This window comes from Miniopterus natalensis, chromosome 17 (genome assembly GCF_054644295.1).
Source record: "Miniopterus natalensis isolate mMinNat1 chromosome 17, mMinNat1.hap1, whole genome shotgun sequence".
Taxonomy (NCBI): Eukaryota; Metazoa; Chordata; class Mammalia; order Chiroptera; family Miniopteridae; genus Miniopterus; species Miniopterus natalensis.
Genome location: NC_142097.1, coordinates 32,841,572 through 32,859,216, shown reverse-complemented (window position 1 = coordinate 32,859,216; position 17,645 = coordinate 32,841,572). Strand labels below are relative to the sequence as shown.

At 46.1% G+C, this 17,645-nt stretch overlaps 1 protein-coding gene across 2 annotated transcripts; it reads left to right on the top strand.

Moving 5' to 3' along the window:
* Nucleotides 1–1,844: 1,844 nt before the first annotated feature.
* Nucleotides 1,845–16,873, top strand: DUSP14 (dual specificity phosphatase 14). 2 transcript variants are annotated; one of them, XM_087826239.1, is made up of 3 exons: nucleotides 1,845–1,924; nucleotides 14,286–14,368; nucleotides 15,526–16,873. In XM_087826239.1, exon 3 carries the CDS (start codon nucleotides 15,618–15,620, stop codon nucleotides 16,212–16,214), a length of 597 nt encoding a protein of 198 aa, XP_087682365.1. In that variant the 5' UTR covers nucleotides 1,845–1,924; nucleotides 14,286–14,368; nucleotides 15,526–15,617; the 3' UTR covers nucleotides 16,215–16,873. The 2 variants fall into 2 exon arrangements, with proteins under 2 accessions (XP_087682365.1, XP_016066163.1); XM_016210677.2 differs by lacking the exon at nucleotides 1,845–1,924 and adding an exon at nucleotides 3,388–3,602.
* The last annotated feature ends 772 nt before the right edge of the window (nucleotides 16,874–17,645 follow it).

Here is a 17,645-nt window from a genome sequence, read left to right as displayed (position 1 = left end):
TTTGCGGAGGCGCACAGACTATGGGGAGCCCACACTCCCCGTAGAGGCAGGAGGCGCCCCCCTGCCCCAGGCCCTGCGTGCAGTCCCCCGGGGGCCCCCTGAGCTGAGCGCTTCCCTCGTCCTCAATCTCTAGATCTGCGCACGTGCCCCGCGCTCCCCACGAACCTCTCCGCGGCCCCTCCCCGCCCCTCTGCGCTGCTGAGGACGGGGTTCTCCACCGCGGGCTCGGCTCCTGTCACCCCTGGACGTGCCCTCTCGCCGTCACTAACCGGAGCTGCTCTGGGAACCTGCCTTCTGGGTAACAAACAGGCCGGAGCCTGGAGACGGTGCGGGAGGGACGCACCTGCCTGGGCGGCTGAGTCACCGAACTGACTGAAGGGAAGACGGGGGGCACGGGGAGGGGCGAGGGGGGCTGCGCACGGTGATTTGTTTCTCTCGGAGATCTGGCTATTTCGGTATTGGCATGTCAGAAACAAGTCACTGGATGCGTGACGGCGGAGCGATTTAGCGCTGGGGAGACGCCTTTCCCAGGCGAGGGCTGAAGGCCCGGGGTTTTCTCTAGACCCAGAGTCTCCTCTCCTCGCGCAGGAAGGTCAGCTCTGCCTAATTTTAAAGCTTCGATTCGATATTTGTGAAGGCAAACCGAACAAATCTCTCCAGCCTGGGCCTCTCTGGCTCCCCGAAGATGATCACGAAAGCGCCGCAGGTGCTTTGCGCTTGTCTGGGAAGCAGGCACAGCTTTGGGACGCTCCTGCGCCCACCGGGGACTCCCGAGCCCGAGCCGGAGCCCGACCCGGCCGGGGCCCGGGAAGAGCGCGGAGAACCCTGGCAGCTTCCAGGGCGAAGACGCCGGGAGGCGTGCACGCGCACGGAGGCTTTTACCTCCCTCCTCAGTCCCTCCCCCCAAACCTGGGGCCGCTCGTTGGACGGCTCGGCAGCCCCGACGCCGCCGACACCCGCCCGCGAGGGGCGCGGGGCGCCGCCGAGGGAGCCGCTCGCACCCGCTCTCCCCGGGCAGGGGGGCGGGGCTGTGCTGAAAAAGCCCGTTTGCATCTGCTCGTGGTACAGACGCGCGAACTACGTTAAAAAGCACCCTCGGAGGGGCAGCAAATAAGCCCTCGGCGAAGCCCCGCGCTCAGCCCGGCTCCGCGGCCCTGCGCCCCCGCCTCGGGGGCCCGGAGACTCCGACGGCGCCCGTGCGCGCGTCGCGGTCGGCGGTCTCGGGGCAGCGGCGGGGCCGAGCTACAGCTACTCTCGTGCCTCGGACGACACAGCCTCGCAGTCCCTGGAAGCCGCCCACACCGGCCCCAGCAAAAGTCACCGAGAGTTGCCACGAGATTCATTTTCCCTCCCTCGTCGGTCCCAACTCCCGGGCTCTCCGGGCGGGATTAGGGGCGGGGGCGGGTGAGAGTCAGCGATTAGTCACTAACTGCAATCTTCACCCCTTTTCTAATTGTTGTTTTTTTGACTTTAACCCTCTCACATCCAGAAAGCACCCTAGTACACCACCCCGGCGCCCGCGCCCCAAACTCGGCCTGCAAACGCTGACGTGGGAAAGGGAGCGAGGAAGATGATGCGACAACAGGGACCCCTAAGCCGAGCCTGCCGGGCGAAGCGGGTGTCGCGGGGCTGGGGATGCGCCCGGGTTTAGCGGCTCGGCGACTGAGGGCGCAGTGCGCACGCGCGCCTCCCGCGGCTCCGCGAGTTCCTCCCCCTCCCCCTCGCCCCCCGCGGCGCCGAGGCCCCGCCCCCGCCCCGAGCGCAGCCCCGCCTCCGGAGAGGGCGGCGGGGCGCAGGGAGCGTGCGCGCGGCCCGCCCCCGGCGCGGGCGGAGGGGAGAAGGCGGGGTGCGCGCGGCGGGCAGCCCGCAGAAGCGGAGAGCCGCGCGGGGGGACGGAGCGTCAGGCGCCAGCCCAGCGGAACCGGTACGCGGCCCGGGCGGGGGGCGGGCGGGACTGGGTGCCGATGAGGCTCCGGGTCGCTTGCGGGGCCGGGCGGCCGGGGCCCCGCGCGACCCTCGTCTCTGGAAACTTTGTGCCGGCGCCCCCACCTGCTCCCAGCAGCTCTCCCACCTCCGGGCGGCGGGGAGGGGAGAGGCCCGGCGCCCTCCGCAGCGCCCCCTCCTCAGCGCGCGGCCCCCGCCTCGCCGGGTCTCCGCGCGCAGCCCCTGCTGTCCCCCCCCTCCGCGGACACCCCGGCCCCGGACACCGACCCCCGGCTCCCTCGCGAGCATCCTCGCCTGCTCCCCAGACCCCTCCGCGCTGCGGCCCCGCCGCGGCCTCTGTGCCTCGTCTCCCCGCCGCGGGCATGGGCCCGCTCGGAGCCCCGGAGCCCCGGAGCCGACGGCGGCCTCGTGCGTCTGCCAGAGGTTTCTGGTGCATTGATAGGAGCAACTTGACTTTCAGCAATGCCAAGTATTCAACTTGAGTATTTTGCTCTGCGGTGGTGGATTGGTGCGCGCGGTGCTAATGTAGAGTCTTTATTTCTTCTAAGTACCCCTGCTCCAGAGCGAAGTTGAGCTGTGTGAGCGAGGGGAGCTGCACGCAGGAACTGCCTTAAGTGGATTGTATAACTATATTTTATTTAGGTGGATGTTGCCAAGGGTACCGGCCAGTGTTATGGTAACTGGGCATCCCGGAGGCAAGGAAAGTGACTTACAAAGGCAGTTCTGCTGTGTGGGGATTCATTTAAAAAAAAAAACAAAAACAAAAACCCTCCCTTGCACGTTTTATCCAGTAGGACCTCAAGGCATTTAGCATGTATTAACTAGCAGCCCTTCGTTGTAATTTTATAAGCGGGGTAGGTAGAGATTAATTACCATCCCGTTTTACGGAGGTAAACACGGAGGAAAAGAGCCAAGTCCCGATTCTTTACTTAACCTTAGAGCAGTATGGACCGAGGGGCTCACCCAGAGTTTGCGGGATTCCTGTTCTGTGAGGCCACTCGGAGGCACAGTGCAGCGTTCCAACGTCCTTCCCCAGATCGTACAGATCCTTTAAAAATCGGAGGCTGGGGCGGGCCTTCAGCAGCTCCGTGCTCTAGGGACTCAGCTCTGTGACAGTGAAGTGATACTGGACAAGCCACAGCTGCTCTGCGTGTTTCCTGCCCTCTCAAATGAGGGGAACAAAGGTGCTGTATCCTTCGCCAAGTTGTGTGCGTCTGGAGGCTCCAGTGAGGAGCTGCATTTGGTAATTGTTACTTGTGTGGACTCCTGGAGACCCCCATTCTTGAGTTCCCTTTAGAAACGCAGGGAACGAGGCGCCCCCAGAATGAGTAACCGTCTATCTTCACTAGAGACACCCGAGAACCCACGGCAGGGACCCCAGCCTGAGGCAGGGACCCCGGCCTGGGTGAGGGGAGAGGGTTGCCGGGTGGAGGTAGGAAGGAGCCCTGCACAGGCGGCTTGACACACAGGCACTCTTCCTGCCTCCAGCTCTGACTCATCTGCTGACGCTTGGGGGAGGAGGGGTAGCTGCTTGATATTTTTGGCTTTCCCCCATAAAAGGGGAGACAGTTTCCTTCATTCCAAGTCTCTTGAACGTCAGTGTCGAACGTGTCTATGCTGCTTTCTCATCTGAAATCTTGCATATTGGTTGAATTCAGGTATGATTTCTATAATATCTTTCAATAGACCGGCATAAATGTGTATATTTATATCATAAAAACTGGCCAGGTGTGTAACTCCAGGAAATCCTTTAAAATTTTAGCATAAAAAATTGCATTTTAAAATGATGGTCTTTAGGAAGGTATCTCGGTTTGGTGGGTTCCTTTGTAATTGGGATTTTATTTTTAGGCAAAGTGGATTAAAAATACTTTTTCTAAATATCCTGAGATGCATTAATTGTTCTTTATGTAAAAAAATTAAAACTTGACAGACAAGGTTAAAGCCTCGTTTTAAGCCTCTTGCCCAAAAGCAACTGCTGTCTGTATGTCTATCGGTTTGTGTGTATCCTTTTACACTTTCCCAAGCATTTTCATAAATGTCTTTGCACAACGTGATTTTTTTTAATTGAAATGAATTATTATAAAATTAACTGGTCCTGTTCATAGAGATTTGATTTCGGTCTAGAATAGGCAGCATGCATATTACAGCTGGTTGTAAAGTTTTCTTAATCCTGATATATGGTAGTATTTTTCTGGACAACTGGCAAACGACCCCTTCTTAACCAACTTCGAAAGTTAAAACATGATCCTAGATGTTACTCTCAGTTGCAGATGAACCTTAACCCTCAGAAAAAAAGAAATCTGGGACTACTAGTGTATCCATCTTTTCTTCGCTTATAAGGAGGCATAAAAGGGGAGTGGAAGGCAGAGTTGCTAAAGGAACAGCACCTGGGTATAAGCTTACAGAGCAGACGCTGAAGGTGGTAGCTTTAGTTATTTATGACAGCGGCACTGGGGCAAAGAGAGAACGGGAAGTGTTAATGTGGGCGCAGTTTAAATCGGTCATTTCAGGAGATGGGTGAGTCAAAACAAAATTCCCATCAAGAGCTTATGGGTTTAAATGCTAGATATTTATTGAGGACTTTGCCATGCTAAAGGTATTGTGCCGAATACTGGGGTAGAAGGCATATAAGGTCCCTGACCCTACAAAGCTGACAGGCCTATAGTGACATTCAGAGAGGAAGTGTTCTTTCCCCAGATTAGAGCTGTAATGGTTCCGAATTCCTGGGAATCAACAATGTAGCTATTTAACCATTTTAAAACTTGTGAATTGTAACACAGAGAAAAGGCTATTAAAACATAAATGCGTAACTGAATTATTTTAAAGAAAACACTCTTTCCCAATGACAACCTCTCCCTTATCCCAAAGGTAACCACGCCAGTAGCTAGCCTCATTTGTGTGGAAGTCACTTCCTTTCTTTTCTGTAGTTTTATTCCCTAAATGCAAATCTCTGAATAGCGCAGTTTCATTTTGCCTGTTTTTTTTACCTTTGTGCAAATGGGCTCAAAGTAGGAATTCTTTTAAATCCTTTTTTAAATCAATATCCTGTGTGTGTATCTACACAGAGACACATAATTTTTTGTTTAAATTCTTGTAGCATTATATATTTTTAAGATTAAGCCATGTTGTTACCTGACTGTAATTAGTTCATTTTTGTATGAACATACTACAAGTTATTTATCTGCCATCCACTGCTGATGGACATCTGGGTGGTTTCTGGTCTGGGGCATTTATGAACAGTGCTGGGTCATACATGTGTGTATCTCCAGCTTTACTGGCTGATGCCTATTTTCCAAAGTGGTTGTACCAATTTACATTCCTCCGGTGATGTCAGCCTTGACTTTATAATCCACTGTATTTGCTGTTTAACCACAATATGTTTGGGTATTTCTTGAATGAATACATGTTACCTATGTGGACTGATCCCTGACCCTTCATGTACCATTGTACTCATATATACTTATGTTTAATTGTATGGATTGGACTAACATACCACCCAAAGGCCAGAGATGGTTTTCTCACTCTATTTAATTGATAAATACCCAACAGAACCCTTCCATTGACGTTTTTTAAAAAACAGATGTATAGTTATAGGGACATTTAAATATGCCAAATGAAGTATTAGAAGTGTCCAGTACCTAGAAGTCTTGTAAAGATTTTGGGTGAGTCCTATCTCTTGGGCTTACCAGATGGTCTGACTTGCCCTGGTGAATGCTTGCCTTGTGTCCAGCCCTGACTGTGCAAGCCAGCATTGCTGGGCTTCAGTGTGTGACGTGCGCAGGAACCCAGGCCAGTTCTTGTTAAAGTACCCTCGGAGGACAGGTACTCACATGCTTGTGTACATGTGCAGATCCCCCAAGAGGCACCAAGCACAGACCTTGGTTTGTCTTTTCTTGGCAATTCCAGAGGAACCATAGCTTCTTTGCTACCAGAATAAATGACTCTTTTACAATCTTTAAAGTGTACTTTTCTGCAAATCTTCCTTTGTAGAGGTAGTTTAGAACTACCTCTCTTGATCTAGAAAATTCCTACTTTTTGAGTAAACAGTTGCCAGGTTAACTTTAATTGCCTGTGTTTGGTGTTGCTAGCTATATTTAAAGAAAGCACTGTTGGGTGGGGGCAGGGGAGTGAGAGAAAGAGAGGATAGGGAGATGTGGGAGGTAACGTTAGGACAGTTATTAAATTATTAAATTCGGGTATTGTTGAGGATCTACTGTGCTTAGTATCTGCTAACAGTCTGCTTCTCTCCTTAGAGCAGAATGTTCTACAATTCTGTAGTTTTAGAAAACACCCTCAGGGAGATCCTTTTTCTTAGCTGGAGAGGTGATGGAAGAACAGTAGCCCAAAGAATGTGAGATTTTAAAATTTCTCTTCATTTTTATTTCTTTTTATTTCTTCTGTAAGGCATCTTGGAAAATGGCTAAATTTGTTTTATTTTCAGTACTTACATGAATCATGATTTTTTTTTTTTACTTACACGTTAAAAATTTTTTTCCAGATTCTCTAAAATAATTAAAAAACAAACCTGCTTACATTTAAGTTCAAGAAAAACACCCACGGGGGAGGATAGCAAGTGTCAGAGCCTTTCGTCTGAGCGATGAGGGGAGCAGCCCTGTTTGTGTTCTTTGATGCCGGCCTGCTGGACAGAATTTAGAGGTGCTGCTTCCCAGCTGGTGCAGGAAGGCAGGGCCATGTCCTGTCACCTGCGTCCCACAGCCCTCTCAGCTCACCTCGTCACCTCTCATTCTTGCTTTTACCCTGACAGAGTGTGACCTCCCACCCACTGTGGTCAGCTTTCTCCTGCCACCTTGGAGTCTCAGAGGACAAAAGGCCCTTTTGAAATTCACATACAACTGCCTTTGTCCCAGAATAGTTTTAGCATCAATTGCCTGTGGTAGGTGTTTTTGACTCCTTACCTCTTTAAGTTTGTAGATACACATGAGAAAACTCTTCGGCAAGAGCCTGTTGTTTCTGTTGACTAATAAACACTTCTGTGGCAGAGAGACCTCATATTTACTCTTTGACGGTGGTTCCCTGAGTTTATAGTGGAGCTGGCAGTGCCTATCTCCTAGTGATGTCGTAGCCATCCAAGTCATAGTGCAACGCGCTCCTCACGCTGACGGTGATGGTGGTGTAAACCTGTGCTGCCGTCATGTGAAAGTACAGCACATACCCTTATGTGCAGTGCATACACTTGATACTGAACGACCATGTTACTTGTTTATGTATTTACTATGCTTTTTACTGTTATTTTATTTTTATTGATTTTTAGGAAGGGGGGAGAGAAACATCAGTGTTGTTTTACTTATGCATTCATTGGTTGCTTCTTGTATGTGCCCTGGCTGGAGATTGAACCTGTAACATTGGCATGTTGGGATGACGCTCTAACCAACTGAGCTACCCTGCTAGGGCGTTTGGAGTGTACGCTTTCTACTTACTGCTATAAAACAGTGTGCCCTGTTATGCTGGCAACAGCCTCAGACATTTCGTGTTTACCATGCCTCTTGATTGCATTATTTTCTCTTGTGCTTGATTTAATCTTGTGTTGTTTTGTTCATGATGGTCCCTAAGTGTACAAAATCCACTGCTAACGTTGCCAGTATGAGGTCAGGTTGAGTGATTGGCCTGGAAACAAAAACCTAAGGACTACAAAGGTGGAAAATCAGTGATGGTTATTATTTGCGAGTCAGGCGTGTGCCATTCCACTGTAGCCATCATCTCGGGGAAAAAGAACAAAGTGATGGAAGCAGTTGAAGGATCTGCTTCAGTGAAGGTAATGAGACTAACCAGTATTCAACGAGGGCCCATATTAGACATGGAGAAACTTCTAATGACCTGAAGACCAGACACAGAAGTACATCCCTTTCAGCACCATGATGGTTACGGCCAAAGCAAAAAAGTATTTTTCTGAAGTACTGAAAGAAAAAGCTGGACCCAACTACGATACTAAATGTACTGCTAGCTCTGGGTGGCTTAAACAATTCAAGAATCATTATTCATGACATAATGTGTACGTGAGTGCTGATGTGAAGGCAGCTGAAGAATTTTTGGAAACTCTAGATAAGCTGACTGTGGAGGAAAAGTACTTGCCAGAGCAAATACAACATGGATGAAACCTCCCTATTCTGGAAACATACTTGAAAGGACTTTCATCCATAAGAAGGCAAGTCAGTGCCAGGTGTCAAGGCTTTTAAAAGTACAAGATAACAGTCTTGCTGGGGGACAGTGTTTTAGGCTACAAATTGAAACCCTCTGTGATCTGGCACAGTGAGAACCTCAGGGCCTTCAAGCATGTCAATAAGCAGACACTGCCAGTGTACAGACAGGAGCGGTAAGTCGTGGATGACTCAGCTCCTCTTCCAAGACGCTCTCCTGAATTGCAATGCCAGCAAAATGGAGAGGTACTGGTTGAGAATAACAATACCTTTCAAGATTTTGCTTATTGTTGACATTCTCCATTTATTGTCATTTTTATCCCAATATCAAAGTGGTGTTTCAGCCAATGGAACAGAGTTATAGCAGCTTTTAAGGTCTGCTATGTGAGGAGGACCTTAGCCCAGGATACTGCTGCAACTGAGGAGAAACTGATGCAATTCTGGAAGGATTACAACATCAACCACTGCATCAAGAACCCTGCTTGGGTCTTGGCCAGGTAACTCAGTTGGTTAGAGCGTTGTCCCCATATGCCAAGGTTGTGGGTTTGATCCCCAGTCAGGGCACATACAAGAATCAACCAATGATGCATAAATAAGTACAATGGCATGTTGATGTTTCTCTCTCTCTAAAAATCAATAAATGGAAGATTAAAAAACAAAACAAAAAACCTTGCTTGGGCTTGCAGTGATGTCACCAAGGAGCATATGAATAGCATCTGTAAGAAGACACTCAAGAGGTTTATTCGTCCATAACTTCAAAGGATTTGCCGAGGATCAGGAGTTGCAAAAATCAACAAGGTTGTGGTTGAAATGACAATTTTAACCTGGGTGTGGATGAGGGTGACACTGAGGAGTCCCTAGAGGCGATTCCTGAGAATTGACTGATGAGGTGTTGGAACTGGAACAGCAAGGCAGAACTGAAGGACACTCAGAAGAAAAGGAATCGCCAAGAAAATTCACGGTGAAGGGTTTAATCAAAGCCTTTTCATACTTCAATAAACTCCTTTAAAAGTTTGAAAACGTGAACCTCCATCATCAAAAAGTTCTGACCTATAAAAATGAAAGCTCATCGCTTAACCAAGAATCTATGATTCTATTTAATTTTTACCACTTGCTCCTTGACAGTTTTAAAGTATAATTTATATAGGCTGTGGCCAAACTGGTTTCTTGTTATCACCGGGCAAGTTAAAATGTGACTGGAATTTTGCAAGCATTTTCATGGTTTAGGCTTATACTTGGAAGTTTTTAGATTAATATTCAGATTATAGATAAAGCATAACCAGACTGACGTATGTTCCTTAAGTTCTTCTCTTTGCATGAAATGGACATTTTGGTAGTCTTTAGGTCACTTGATCTGTTGTGGTCAGATTGTATGACTAATAATCAGACAACTCATAGAAAGGGGTCGTCTGGTCCCAGTGGGGTTACTGCTTTTCTGTGTGGACTCTGGGAAAGCCTCTTACCCTCCATTGACCTCTGCTTCCTCACCTGGGAACCATGACAGCAGAATGGTGCTGAGCATACTTGTGTGGTTTAAACAAACAGGTGCTCGAGTTTGCTTCGCTATTCTAGTGGGAACACTGAGGCAGATTAGTGAGAGCGGTGCTTCTCACACTTCAGTGTGTATACTGATCACCTGTGGAATCTGATTCCACAGGTCTGGGATGGAGCCTGAGATTCTGCATTTCTCCCAACCCCCAGGTTGACACTGCTGGGTCTCGGATCACACTTTTTAAGTAGTAAGAGTAGTAGAAAAGGGCTTGTGTTCTCCATCTGGAGACTAAAAATAAGGAGGCTCTTGAAAGGCAGGAATGGCAGCATGTTTTAAATGGATTGGTGAAAAAACATGATAGCATAATTATAATCTATCAGATAGCTCCCCAAGTAAAAGACAGTCTATTCAATAAATGGTGCTGGGAAAATTGAACAGGTACACGCAAAAAAAAAACAAACAAAAAAAACCTCGACCACCATCTTACACCATGCACAAGAATAAACAAAATGGATTAAAGACTTAAAAATGCAGGACTCAAAACCATAAAAACCCTAGAAGAAAACATAGGCAGTAAAATCTCGGAGATTTCTTATAACAGTATTTTTTCTGATATTTCTCCTTGGACAAGGCAAAGGAAAAAATTAACAAATGGGACTGTATCAAACTAAGAAGGTTTTGCACAGCAAAGGAAACCTGTCAACAAAATGAAAAGACAGCCCACTGAATGGGAGAACATATTTGCCAATGATATACCCGATAAGGGGTTAATATCCAAAATGTATGAAAAACGTATACAACTCAACACCAACAAAAACAAACTGTCCAACTGAAAAATGGGCAAAGGACCTGAATAGATACTTCTCCAAAGAGGACACACAGACAGCCAGGAGACACATGAAAAGATGCTCAACATCACATTAATCAGAGAAATGCAAATTTTAAAACAAGGAGATATCACCTCACACCCATGAGAATGGCTATCATCAGTAAAGCAGCAAACACGTGTTGGTGAGGGTGTGGAGAAAAGGGAGCCCTTGTGCTCTGCTGGTGGGAATGCAGATTGGTGTAGCCACTGTGGAAAACAGTATGGAGGTTCCTCAAAAATTAACAATGAAACTGCCTTATGACCCAGTGATTCCACTTCTGGAAATATATCCAAAGAATCCCTAAACACTTAAAAGAATATATGCACCCCTTTGTTCATTGCAGCATTATTTACAATAGCCAGGATTTGGAAGCAGCCCAAGTGCCCATCAGTAGATGAGTGGATAAAAAAACTGGTAGCCCATCCTGTGTTGCTCAGTGGTTGAGTGTCAGCCCATGGACCTGGCCTGGGTTTCTGGCTTGATCCCTGGTAGGCGTGTGCAGGAGGCAGCTGATCAGTGTTGCACGCTCACATCTGTGTCTGTCTCCCCCTCTTCCTTCCCCCTTTCTAAAAACCAATAAACTATTCAGAAAGAAAAATCTGATTACATAGGCTTTTCAGTTACAAAAAAAATAACAGTGTAGGCCTCCAGCATATACTGGGACCCTCTGAAATTTCTAAAGCTAAAAATATTTTAGCAGGTCATTTGACGCAGTCATCTCTAGCACCGTTGTGGCCACTTTCTGCTTATTCAACATGAGGCGAAAGGCAGTGGCTAGAATTTCCGTTTTTTAACTGCTGATTCTAGTGGTTGTCATTTTATTATTTTTTTTAAAGGGAAGTAGCCTCTGTGGCACTGGGATGGATGCTCCAAATAGACGATGACTCCTGGCAGTAATTCCAAGTCTGTTCTAGGTACGGACGCCAGTGCTAACATGAGGCTGGTGCCCATGTCCCAGGAGCTCTCCATTGCAGGGAGTCGTCGTTTATAGCTTATGCATTCAAGATTTCAGGCCCACTGGGCAGATACTAATTCTTCATTTTGTTTAGCACTTAGCGCTTTAGTGCTTATTAGAGACCAGCATCATCTCTGATGAGACACTGCTTATAACTTGTAAAAGAAATACCTCACCCAGCTGGCGTGGCTCAGCAGTTGAGCATCAACCTGTGATCTAGGAGATCAAGGTTCAATTCCTGGTCAGGGCACAAGCCCGGATTGTGGGCTTGATCAATCCCTGGAGGGGGGCCTGCAGGCAACTCTCTCATCATTGATGTTTCTCTCTCCCTGCCCTTTCCATTCCTCTCTCTGAAATCATTAAAAAAAAAAAAAAAAAATACCCCTCTGGGGTTGTTTAGGACAGCTCCTCCTTTTGGTCTTTCATCCCACCCCACCCCCTTCCCCAGGCCAGAAAAAGCATTTTTCTCTGAAGAAATGCAGCTGTCAGAGCAACTTGACAGGGTTGAGTTGAACACCATGGACAGCGACATGGACAGTCCTTGGCTTTACCTCTGGTCATCCTCCTCCCAGAGACCAGTGTGCTGCAGTGGGAGTGGTGGGTTCGCTCAGAGCACCTTGCAATCTTTGACCCTTCAAGCGTGGGTATTTTTTCTGTCTCCCAGTACACATTTACTAAGTTGATTTTGACACAGCTGTGATGTAATACTCATATTTTCTTTTATTTTTTATTAGCAGAATCCCAACCTTAGAACAAAGGTTTCTTGTGCCTACTCTAGGACTTCTTGCTGAGATCCCTCTGCTATCAGGAGGGCTTTCTGTGTCCTGAATGGTATACCAGTTTATGGCAAGATTTTCCAATTCTGGGCAGTCTTTTCTATGAAAAGTGGCATTTAACCAGGTTCTTCATAGGCAGATCCAAGACCCCTTTCATGCATTGAAGGTGCCGCTTATACAGAAAAGCAGTGTGTGGGCTTGAGCTAGGAGCCTGGACACCTTGGATCTCTTCCTGTTCAGTTACTTATGTGCCCCAAATTGAAATCATCTCACCCTTTCTGAACCTTGGTTTTTTTTTAAATCTGTAAAAGGGGTCAGGAGTGTTTGTTATAGGAGCATCTGTGGTGTCTGTGCCCTCTGAGTAATCCCTGGCAGAAGTTTTTCTGAACCTTGGACCCAGTTTTGGCATTTTAAGCAGGTTTGTTGGCATGAGACTGACTAGCAGCAGCTGGGAGAGAGGATCATGTCTGCCTCACATGGATTCTGCCCTGAGGATTCACAATCTGTTTTCTCTGTAGCACCCAGTACCCTATCACTGCCCAACAAATGAGAGTTAAGAGAATACTAGGTTTCTAGCCTACCCATACTTACCCATGATCCTTGATGAAGACCTTTCTGCTGTAAAGGCCAGTGAGCCTGGGACCTCTGCCTCAGAAGGGCAGATGTCCTCCCGAACAGAATGATTATCTGGGAGACCGCAAGACTGAGCCTCTCTTAATTAGACAGTAACTAGATAACCTGGTTGGAAGTCTGATGAGCATCTTCCAGATTCCCATTGAGGAGGGAATTATCACCAGCAGTTTGAGAATCTAATTTCATGTTTATTATACAGTGACTTTGCTTTTTAAACTACTAGGATTCTGCCAGGGGAAGATTTGTAAGTGGCAAGACACTGTGCTCTGCTTCAGGACAGGATGTTCTAATACTGTAAAAGGTCTGTCCGTTTCTGCTCCCATCTAACCCACATCCCTGCGCCTTACGCAAACATGTCCCTGTTCTTCCTCACACTTTGATTGCATCTGTATACTTCTGCACGTACCCCTATATCTAGTCATCAGATGTGGGCCCCCAAAGAGGGGTGTAACTTTGGGTGAGGCAGCTCCCTTTAGACAAGGGCAGTTTCTGGGAGGGACTTGCGATCTCTCAGTACCAGCACTCTGAGTGCCTCAGTCTTGAAGGGGGATTCTGGGGGGCACACTACAGCATCCACCTCTGCAGTGGGCTCAAAGTGTGTCCTCTGATGAGCAGCATCAGCATCACCTGAGAAATGTTTCCATTAACTTGTAATAGCCTAAAACTAAAAACAACTCAATTTCCTTGAGTAAGTGAACAAACCATGGTATATCTACCTATACAAAGGAATACTACTCGGCATTAAAAGGGAATGAACTGTTAATATGTTCAATAACATGGATAAATGCCAAAATAATTACACTGGCCTTGGCTGGTGTGGCTCAGTCGGTTGGAGCATAGTCCTGTACACTGGAAAGGTCTCGGGTTCGATTCCCAGTCAGAGCACATACGATCCCCTGTCTGGGCTCATGCAGGAAGCAACCTATTGATGTTTCTCTCTCCCCCATCCTCTCTTTCTAAAATCAATAAAAGCATGTCCTTGGGGGAGGATTAAAAAAAAAAATTCATCAAAAGGAAATAATTACGCATCTGCAGCATTGCCCTTCATGAAGCTGTCTTCCTGCATCTGGCTGAGCTGTGGTGTCTAGCACACTACACACTGCTGGGCTGAGGGCACATGGAAAAGACTTCTAGCTTGTTTTGCATTTCTTGCTGGCCCATGAACAGTGCCTTACATTTCATCGATATTTTGTCTCTGAATCCCCTTTTAGAAATTGTTCTTTGTTATGGCCAAAACCATACTTAAATTTGTCACACCGTGGGTTGTGTGTTATTAATGAAAGGTTGAGACTTAGGTTGTTATTTCTTACTGGCGCATTCCTTAAATGCACATCTAGATACAGTTAGCATGCTTTCTACTTCCTATATTTATTCCAGTCAAACCCAATTTAGTAAAAACCCAGGGGGAATTCTTTTGAACTTCCTGATTGGCCACATGCTTGCCTCCTTGTGTTTCTGCAGATCTGATTCATACCCACTGTGATCAGCTCTCTCAATTAAGACTTTCCAGATCCAGGACTCCAGAGTAACCAGACCCTTCCCAAGTGAGTAAGCCCAGCACTACCTCTGTCTGTGGAACTAGGGATATTCTGTCTGACTGAAATCACTTCAGGCATTCCTACAGTACCCAGTGGACACAGATTATAAAGCAGCATGAATTTGAAGTGAGAAGCATTGATGTTTAAAATCTCAGGAAACCAAGAATTTTGTTTTCTATTGTTGCTAATATGTGGTACAGAGAACTTATATGATTTTGAATGTCTTATAGTAAAGACTGTACTAAGAGGGAATATATATCTTTAAATATTAAACTAAATTCATTTTAATCCAACACATCTGAAGCTGGTGAGATTCACCTTGGAGCTGAGAATTGGCTGAGGAAGGTGAAGTTATTTAACACAGGGGTCAGGTCAGCTAAAATGCTCATTAACTAAGACAAATGAATTTTTGAGACCGTGGCTTTCAAATTACTTGGGATTACTTTCATGGAAATACCACAGCACAAGTTACCCAAAGTTTAGTTGGACTTCCAAAGTATTCAGATGTCACAAATATGGTAGGAGCTGTTTTCTAAATAATAAAGGGCAAAAGTGACCATATGGTCCTGGCTTTTCTATAACTGATCCAGTTTAGTGTCTTTTTAGTCCACAAAAGCAGTTCATTGAATATATTACCTAATATGGTGTCATAAGATCTCTGTCTAGAATTAGACATGGAGGTAGGCAATAGTATATGAAAGAACATGGCTATAGAGGGATCAGAATTTCTGATTTCTTCCTAATTCCCAAGGAACACCACACCCCTCAGTAAGAGCAAGACCTGCAAGATTGTTGTTCAGGAACCAGCAGGGAATGTTTCTTTCTTTCACTTTTCCTAAAATAGGATAATTATTTCCATTTAATATCCTTTTTCAAAAACAAAAAATCACTTTGGACCCTGGTTAACCCTCTAGAGACAAGCTTTGCCTGAAAAAAACAATCACTAGAGTGCTCTTTTACATGGATTTTGCGTTTTGGCATCTTAGGCTACTTTTTCTAACTGATAATCCACAGAAGATGATTTGTCTACAACCTTGAAAGAATATGTTCTATTATAGAAAATAACCATTTCTAATCCTTTTACCTTCCCATTCCACAGTACTGCAGAAGGCTGTGATGAATCAGTAGCATATAAAGTACTGACAGGTACCTGTATCTTGCAGGAAGGAGCTTATACTTTTGGATTCCCTGGTGGAGGAAAACAAAACACTCTGGTCTTGCTTCCAATGATGCAAGTGTGATTGTTGGCATCTTCATGAGCTCCAGAGGTCACAGCACACTACCACGGACTCTCATGGCCCCTCGGATGATTTCTGAGGGAGATGTAGGAGGCATTGCTCAAATCACCTCCTCTCTCTTCCTGGGCAGAGGCAGTGTGGCCTCCAACCGGCATCTCCTCCAGGCTCGTGGCATCACCTGCATTGTTAATGCTACCATTGAGATCCCCAATTTCAACTGGCCTCAATTTGAATATGTTAAAGTGCCTCTGGCTGACATGCCTCATGCCCCCATTGGACTGTACTTTGACACCGTGGCTGACAAGATCCATAGTGTGAGCAAGAAGCACGGGGCCACATTGGTGCACTGTGCGGCAGGGGTGAGCCGCTCAGCCACTCTCTGCATTGCTTACCTAATGAAATTCCACAATGTGTGCTTGCTGGAGGCGTACAACTGGGTGAAAGTCCGGAGGCCTGTCATCAGGCCCAATGTAGGCTTCTGGAGGCAGCTGATAGACTACGAGCGCCAGCTTTTTGGGAAGTCAACAGTTAAAATGGTACAGACACCTTATGGCATAGTTCCAGACGTTTATGAGAAAGAGTCCCGACACCTGATGCCTTACTGGGGGATTTAATGTCACCAAAGCCTGCATCAGCAGCCCCTTGAGCAGTACCAGCATCTGCTACACACCGTCTGTCTGCTCCCCTCTTCACCTTTCTTTTCAAATGGTTGATTTTTTGGTTCTCCCTGAAGTGTTTTTTACACTGGGTGTTCAAATTTATATTAAGAGGTAGGGAGGAGGGGAGGAACATAAGGGGAATGCATACATTGCTAGTAACATTTTTAAAACTAACATTTTGGAATAGTGTTTATGAAAATCTTTAACTGGCTTTTAATCATTTTTAATAATTTGAACAGTTTAATAAACTGGCTCTGCTCTATTTTGAATCCCATGCCTTTTGGCATCATGACAGGTGCAGGAGCTCAGTGCAAAAATCACTTTGGGCCCTGGTTAATCCTCTAGAGACAAGCTTTGCCTAAGGCTGCTGACCACATAAGCGCTTAGGGACGATTGATACCAGCTTCAGTCTCTACCGGATTAGCCTTACCCTTTCCTTTCCCCTTTATTATTTAGTAACTTTGTAAGTTAAAAAAACACACAAAACACCTTTATTATTTAGCTGTTAAGTAATTAAGTAATTATAACAAAATCTGCTGCAAACACCCTCTTGGAATCAATGTGCCCCAAGACTATATTAACATTATTTTTAATAAACCTATCTGCTTAACATATTAGAATTTTTAGTAAGAATTTTAGGGGTGTGTGTGTGTGTATGTGTGTGTGTGTGTGTATGGAAGAAAGATGCTACAATAACTGTTAAAATATGGCTCCTATGACAATGATGACTGAAAAGAGACATCCCAACTGAACCACGTCAACATTTCACATCCTTGCAGATGGGCCGATATTAGTATCGTTTAAAGTGCTGGAACTGGAAAAAAGCATAGAGTGTACACTCTAATAAAAGGTAGTTTTCAGTGGTCTTTTGGTAACTGGAGTGCACCAAAGCAGTGAATCCTCCATCAAAGAATTTGGTTTTTCACAAAAGTGTGCCTTTGCTTGACTTCACAGACGCAAATGCCCTAAACCAAACCTCAATACTGTTGATAACCAGACAACAGCAGCTTCCTTTGTTGAACCCTGGTCAGAGGTTTAACTGTTCCTAACAAGTCTGACAACACAACTCATCAGGGACTTGATAGTTTAATTGGTTCTTCTCTATTCCATATTTCTGGGAAGCTGCTGGGAGTTACCAGGTTGCCCCTTACTTTTAGATAGGGCAGCCACTTGTCACAGCACTGCCCTTTTTTCCTTCATCTGGCAGGTAGGTTGTAGCTTATCTGTGGAATAATTTTCTAGAATTTTGGTCTATTTTGGCAAGAAGCCATGAATATAGTGCCAATGATGCATATTTATATAAATTATATCTTCCAAATTTTACCTGGTCTGTGGCAGTGGTTTCCATCTAAATTCTACCTTTTCTTGTTTCATACCATTTGCCCA

Bases quoted from the DNA above. Each gene is read 5' to 3' on its own strand.
- DUSP14 (XM_087826239.1), top strand. From the start codon at position 15,618: ATGAGCTCCAGAGGTCACAGCACACTACCACGGACTCTCATGGCCCCT.